Source organism: Branchiostoma belcheri, unplaced genomic scaffold (assembly GCF_001625305.1).
Source record: "Branchiostoma belcheri isolate BF01 breed outbred unplaced genomic scaffold, Haploidv18h27 scaffold2, whole genome shotgun sequence".
Classification (NCBI taxonomy): Eukaryota; Metazoa; Chordata; class Leptocardii; order Amphioxiformes; family Branchiostomatidae; genus Branchiostoma; species Branchiostoma belcheri.
The window spans coordinates 2218167-2225818 of record NW_017803490.1 but is presented as its reverse complement, the minus strand read 5'-3'; the positions used below and the strand labels follow the sequence as shown (position 1 = coordinate 2225818).

The 7652-nt window shown below is 42.8% G+C and overlaps 1 protein-coding gene across 1 annotated transcript; it reads left to right on the top strand.

Moving 5' to 3' along the window:
- The first annotated feature begins 5322 nt into the window (after positions 1–5322).
- On the top strand, positions 5323–7467 carry LOC109468695 (histidine triad nucleotide-binding protein 1-like). The gene is made up of 3 exons (XM_019767011.1): positions 5323–5433; positions 6554–6658; positions 7024–7467. Exons 1-3 carry the CDS (start codon positions 5323–5325, stop codon positions 7189–7191), a joined length of 384 nt encoding a protein of 127 aa, XP_019622570.1. The 3' UTR covers positions 7192–7467.
- The last annotated feature ends 185 nt before the right edge of the window (positions 7468–7652 follow it).

Here is a 7652-nt window from a genome sequence, read left to right as displayed (position 1 = left end):
CTTGTCTTCTCATCAAGCATAAATTATGCAGGCTATGAGATCTTGTCTTGTCATCAGGCATAACTCATGCAGCCTATGAGATCTTGTCTTGTCATCAGGCATAACTCATGCAGGGTATGAGGTCTTGTCTTCTCATCAGGCATAAAACACGCAGCCTATGAGGTCTTGTCTTCTCATCAAGCATAAATCATGCAGGCTATGAGATCTTGTCTTGTCATCAGGCATAACTCATGCAGCCTATGAGATCTTGTCTTCTCATCAGGCATATATCATGCAGGGTATGAGGTCTTGTCTTCTCATCAAGCATAAATCATGCAACCTATGAGATCTTGTCTTCTCATCAGGCATAAATCATGCAGTTTATAAGGTCTTGTCTTCTCATCAGGCATAAATCATGCAGGATATGAGGTCTTGTCTTCTCATCAGTCAAATCATGCAGGCTATGAGGTCTTGTCTTCTTATCAGGCATAAAACATGCAGGCTATGAGGTCTTGTCTTCTCATCAGGCATATATCATGCAGGGTATGAGGTCTTGTCTTCTCATCAGGCATAAAACACGCAGCCTATGAGATCTTGTCTTCTCATCAGGCATAAAACACGCAGCCTATGAGATCTTTGCTTGTCATCAGGCATAAAACATGCAGGCTATGAGGCCTTCCTTGACCATCCTACGGTCTCACAGCTTTGCCTAACTCTGTGACCACCTTAACGGTCTCGCTTAAGTTCTGCCTAACTCTGTGACCGCCCCAACGGTGTCGCTAAAGTTTTGCCTAACTCTGTGACCCAGAACCCACAAGTTAGACCCACAACTTCAGGGAGTCCGTTGGGGCGGTCACAGAGTTAGGCAAAACTTTAGCGACACCATTAAGGCGGTCACAGAGTTAGGCAAAACTTTAGGGACACCGTTGGGGCTGTCACAGAGTTAGGCAAAACTTTAGCGACACCGTTGGGGCTGTCACAGAGTTAGGCAAAACTTTAGGGACACCGTTAAGGCGGTCATAGAGTTAGCCAAAACTTTAGGGACACCGTTAAAGCAGTCACAGAGTTAGGCAAAACTTTAAGGACACCGTTAAGGCGGTCATAGAGTTAGGCAAAACTTTAGCGACACCGTTGGGGCTGTCACAGAGTTAGGCAAAACTTTAGCGACACCGTTAAGGTGGTCACAGAGTTAGGCAAAACTTTAGCGACACCGTTGGGGCGGTCACAGACTTAGGCAAAGCTGTGCGACCGTAGGATGGTCAAGGAAGGCCTCATAGCCTGCATGATTTATGCCTGATGAGAAGACAGGACCTCATAGGCTGCGTGTTTTATGCCTGATGAGAAGACAAGGCATCATAGCCTGCATGTTTTATGCCTGATGAGAAGACAAGATCTCACAGGCTGCATGATTTATGCTTGATGAGAAGACAGGACCTCATAGGCTGCATGTTTATGCCTGATGACAAAACAAGACCTCATAGGCTGCGTGTTTTTTTGCCTGATGAGAAGACAAGACCTTATAAGCTGCATGATTTATGCCTGATGACAAGACAAGACCTGGATAGACGTGGCCTGGGGCCTGAATGTCGTGCAAAAATGACCTTAACTTTAATATATGTTCGTTCATAGTTGAAAAGCAGAAAGTAGTTTGACCGCATAGGCTGCATGTTTCATGCCTGATGACAAGACTTCATATGCTGCATGTTTTATGCCTGATGACAAGACTTCATAGGCTGCATGTTTCATGCCTGATGACAGGACCTCATAGGCTGCATGTGCTCATAGGCTACATGATCTATGCCTGATGACATGACCTCATAGGTGACATGTTCTTTGCCTGATTACAAGGCCTCATAGATTTCAAGTTGGTGTGCCTGATTATAAGATCTCATAGGTTACATGTGTTATGCCTGATTATAATGAGTTGTTTATTGCAAGTTCTTGCCCGAGGGCTAATTGCAAACAGACATTGACAAATGTGGTGCTATAAAACTATATGCTTACATAAAGTTCTACTTGTACGATATACTTATTAAACCTACTATCTCTATTAAACTATTCTTGCTATTAGGGGGGTTAGCTTCTTCTCAGGATGCAGTGGGAGATGAATTGTCCGACTCTTTGAAAAAATAAATGGGTTGGGAGACTTTAGCAGTAATATAGTCTGTTGTTGTTTGCTGAGATATGAAAAATTTGGGGAAATGTTGGCGACTTTCTTGAATAACTTTTTCTTTCAAAATCGTAATGAGGACACTGACAGATAAAATGAATTTCATCTTCCACTGCTCCCTCTGTACAATACTTGCAGAGCCTTTCGCTTACAGTTTCATTCATGCATTCATTCATTCATTCATTCATATCATATATACTTTTGATTTGTTAACTGTCACTTAATTATAGCTGATTTAGCTGTTACTTTTTTACCGCTAAAATTTCAGTACCTTAATACATTGTATTTGAACACTTTGATCATCTGCCTTGTCCACACCGCTAAAATTAAGTGCCGTGAGCTAGTCCATTTTCCTCCCACCGCTATAATTTCCAACCGCAATATTAAATGGAATTACAGTAATCGTTCCTTTGACTGCAAAACCTGACGTCGACGAAACGTCAGGACGAAACCTGGCCAATGGACAGTGTAGCAGTGGCCTCTAGAGATTTGTCTCCAAACTGCAGGGTCACATTTACCTGTGGCTGACGTAACTATGACGTAACTGTAGTAGTACACAACTTACAGTACAAGTATCAAAGCGCAAAAATCTACGCCGACTGAACATGCACCGTAATTCAACTTTTACAGTCTCAAAACTGACGTATTCCTCTAACATTTACCACAGGTTCCATCTCGATGCCACGCACAGAACAATTTCTGCACCTTTCTCTAGTATTGTGTAGCACTACTTTGTACCCGTACGGGGTTCGCCCATGAATACTGTGTTGTGCGGTCAGAACCATTTAAGTCTCATGAACATGCAAATGAGGTAATTTGTACCATTTAAATCTCACGAACATGCAAATGAGATAATTTTTATGAAGATCACGCCGTGTGGCGCTACACATGTCCATAAAACGTGACTCAAATCCTAAGTTATATATTGTGATGTTTCTTCCGGTTCTTAAGAAGCCAACAGGACCAATTCTACCGTGTCGGCATCAAACACAACCGGGCCGTCATGTTTGTTCACATGTTGAATAATAAAAGTAGCGTGCCTTTCGTAGTAACATTCCCGAAAACGCCGCCGAAATTGCGCTTTCCTGTTATGATTTACCGTCCCATATTTTTAGCTGAAATTGTGTTGTTACGATTATCGCTATTGTTGTAATTAATAAATGTTAGAGTATGAAATAGTCGTTCCCTTGAGTGCAAAACGTCCTGACGTCGACGAAACGTCAGGACGAAACCTGGCTAATGGACAGTGTAGCAGTGGCCTCTAGAGATTTGTCTCCAAACTGCAGGGTCACATTTACCTGTGGCTGACGTAACTATGACGTAACTGTAGTAGTACACAACTTACAGTACAAGTATCAAAGCGCAAAAATCTACGCCGACTGAACATGCACCGTAATTCAACTTTTACAGTCTCAAATCTGACGTATTCCTCTAACATTTACCACAGGTTCCATCTCGATGCCACGCACAGAACAATTTCTGCACCTTTCTCTAGTATTGTGTAGCACTACTTTGTACCCGTACGGGGTTCGCCCATGAATACTGTGTTGTGCGGTCAGAACCATTTAAGTCTCATGAACATGCAAATGAGGTAATTTGTACCATTTAAATCTCACGAACATGCAAATGAGATAATTTTATGCAGATCACGCTGTGTGGCGCTACACATGTCCATAAAACGTGACTCAAATGCTAAGTTATATATTGTGTAGTTTCTTCCGGTTCTTAAGAAGCCAACACGACCAATTCTACCGTGTCGCGCACCAAACACAACCGGGCCGCCATGTTTGTTTACATGTTAGTCTAGGTCTTTTTTAGCATAAAAACAAAGGAGTTTCAAAGGAGTCTCACATAGAGGATGATTGCGTACTGCACTTCTTCTTACTTTTGTCATAGGACGATCAAGATCTCGTATATTGTCCAAAAGAAAATTAAATCTATAAGAATCGGAACAATATAAACTTATGAGCAAGAAGAGGGTGTGCAAGGGGTGATTGCTAGCGAAATATTCCACTATACCGGGATTCGGTAAATCTCTATTTTAGCCCCTGATGTCGAAACCTGGGAACGAGTCACTAACACATGTGTCACATGTGGTTGCGTGATTGCGTCATGCTACAAACCATAACAGCCTTGTACAGGTTTGGCCATGGTCTTGTAGCCATTCAAAATGAATTGATAGCCTGGAACAGGCCTGGCCATGAGACACTCAAAGGGGGTTATAGCCTTGTACAGGCTTGGCCGTGAGGCCATCTAATATGAATTGAAAGCCTGTAACAGCTGACTGTGTAGCTATTATCCTATCTCAGTGGATTTATAGTCCTAAATTGATGAGTTCTAAATTACTGACTATCGTCACACCAGCGTGTATTTCCTGGCGATATTTTCCTGGTATGACTATTGAGACATAAGGTAGGAAGGAGGGGGCTATTTTGTAGCAAAGTCATGTTGAACATCCTAACTGCAGAAATTGATCCAGGCGATTATCCTACACTACTGACATTGGCGCTCGCAAAAAAAGACTATTTATCACTGGGTTAGGCCACAGTCCACACAGACTTAATTTTATTGATGACATCCTCTGAAGACCCCCAAACTAGTGCGCGCGGGCGAATGAAATAAAAATCCTGCCAAAAATAAAAATGCTACTAAACCACAGGAATACAAACTTAAGGCAAAGTTGGTATTGTGAATTTGCGGCAGAACTGCGGCAGAACATAGCGACATATACGACAAGCCGGCACATGCTGGCTTTTTTGCGGATTTATGAATCGACACAGGTCTTGAGTCGTGGAGCTTTGGTAGCCTGGGTGCCATCCTCCAGAGTTACCACCGGCTCCGTACTGTCGCTATATAGCAAGCTACCATGGACTATCCAGGCCAGAGCCTCGGATGACGTGATCTTTTTCATTTTTGAAAATCAATGCGTGCGGATGTCATCCATAAAATGAAGTCGGTGTGGCCTAATACTGAGAAGAAAAGGCAGGGTTTGCGTTAGCCTGGGTGCCCGATCCTTAATGTCGCTGGCCACCAATGTATACACCATTGGCAGGTAGCCCTTGGCAGCGCGGTGTGGAAGGGTAGCGGAAGTGGTGTATGGAAGTGTCGTTGTGGGCCTTCGTAGGAAGAGGTGTAGCGCAGTGTCGTTGTGGGCCTTCGTACACGTGACCACCATGGCTGACGAGGTCACCAGGGCTCACTCGGCCCGGGAAGGCGGGGACACGATCTTCGGAAAAATCATCCGGAAAGAAATTCCTGCCGACATTATTTATGAAGACGAACAGGTATAACACTCAAATCTAACGCTTCCGCACGGATACATTGCATAACACAATGTGTAACTCGCTTAAGCGCGGGCATATCAAACAAAGCTTCGTCGCCCCTCCCCCTTTTCTTGCATGCACCTGTAGTGTAAAGTAAAAATACACGTTACGTCCAATTCTTCAGATTAACAAACCGTAGATAGCAAAATGTAAGGATTTTTCAAACTAAAACTACGCCACTAATAGGTACATCGGATTTAGTTTGGCAGCTACACTAGCCTGGTAAGCAGCCCATCGTGAGCGTCGCAGAGTCCCCACGGTGCTAGGTGCGTCGCCCGCCCGCCGAGGTCTGTGGCACGTTGCGGTGAATTTTTACGGGGTTGGAATCAGGAAAATCGACTGTTAGAAAAAGTAGAAATTGTTTGAATAAGGAGAAGGGGAAAAGAAAATACTCCTATTCCAGAAAGGGGTATTACTAGTACTATAAGAAACTTAATTAAGTCGTAAGTAAGGTTAATTAAATGGGCATCAGGAATGCATATAGAACACTTTCTGCTGATATACAGTGACGTGTGGAATATTTGGGTAACCAGGAATGCATATAGAACAGGTTCTGCTGATATACAGTGACGTGATGGAATATTTGGGTAATCAGGAATGCATATAGAACGTGACCTTTTGTGTACGTGACCTTTTGTGACCTCAGGGGTCACGGGCAGCATTAGCCTCCTGGATTGAACATGTTTGATGACTTAAATTGGCTGGGCATAATGTAACTTTTTACACCTATAAAATTTAAATATCTTAGTTGAAAAAAAAAGATCTTTGTGTGATTGTAATTCATATCTACTTTTCAACATATTTGTGCTATTATCTCACATTTCTGGCATTTGGTTGGCGCTAAAATAGCCCACATGAGTTTGTGGTACCACCACAAACTACCTGAGCTGAGAATGTAAACAAACGTGGCTGACAGCTGTGTTTCCAGCTCTTAAGAACACATTTTGGCACTTATTTCAGAAATTATTTGCAATGAAATACGGATAATTCAACATACCGATGTACTTTTGTAAAGAAATGACCCAGAAATTTACTTTTTGGATTGTCCTAATGTTTTTGTTGTGCTCGATCTTTTTTGCAGTGCCTGGCTTTCCATGACATTAACCCTCAGGCTCCCGTGCACTTCCTGGTCATCCCCAAGAAGCCGATCCCACAACTGTCCAAGGCTGAAGACGGCGATGAACAGGTTAACGGCTATTTTACATTGCATAACTTTATCATTGTCTTTATCATTGTAAAGGCTGAGAAATGAAAGTAAAGCAAATGCATCATGTTTACCTTCACATGGTCTAGCCCAACAAACTACGTACAGTAACTACACTCATACCTATATGGTGACCAGCCAATCCAGCTCTGCCCTGCTATAAAATACCGGTAATGTAACTCAACACCACAGGGTGTTGCTACAGCACAAGTTACCATGGTGACAGACGTCTGGTCCAGGTCATTGACCTCATGTGTTTGGAGAAGAATTAGAGGAAACTTAGCAAAAACAACATGTTTTCCTTCTGCAAACACTAATGTTATTTTTTTTCTGCTTCTTGTTGGCAGCTGTTGGGACATTTGATGGTGGTCGCCAGAAAGTGCGCGGAGAAACAGGGAATTGCGGGCAGCGGATTCCGAATGGTCGTGAACGACGGTCGCCACGGCGCCCAATCTGTCTACCACGTTCACCTGCACATCTTCGGCGGACGCCAGATGACCTGGCCTCCGGGATGAGGGAGGGCATTGTGGGAAGTGTGTTGCATCATGGGATATACAGTGCATTATGGGATGTGTGTGAAAAAAGGTTCTCGGAAAGGAATTGTTTATAGCTACAGGTTGGGGGGAAAAAGCGGTCCGGCCTTTTCCCATGTAGTTACGCCTCCTGACAGAAAGTGGTAGAATTGCAGTCTACAGTACCATGCAGATAGACTGTAATATTGAGTGTAAATTATCATTAAATCCTTAATGTAGAGTGAATTTCTGATTATACATTAAACATGTTAATTAGTATGTTTGGCATAATGATTAGTACTTATATATGAAGCAAATACCTCAGTTTTCTTACTAGTACAATGTAAATATATGCACTGCAGTTCATAAATATTTGAAATCTAAACATCGAAGGCATGAGATATAGCTAGCCATGGTAGCATTGTTCTCAGCCTTAGTAAGAAATAATTGAGGCTGAAAAAAGG

Coding starts and splice junctions, on each gene's coding strand:
- LOC109468695 (XM_019767011.1), top strand. CDS start 5,323: ATGGCTGACGAGGTCACCAGGGCTCACTCGGCCCGGGAAGGCGGGGAC. Junction 5,434..6,553: donor TTATTTATGAAGACGAACAG/GTATAACACTCA, acceptor TCTTTTTTGCAG/TGCCTGGCTTTCCATGACAT. Junction 6,659..7,023: donor CTGAAGACGGCGATGAACAG/GTTAACGGCTAT, acceptor TCTTGTTGGCAG/CTGTTGGGACATTTGATGGT.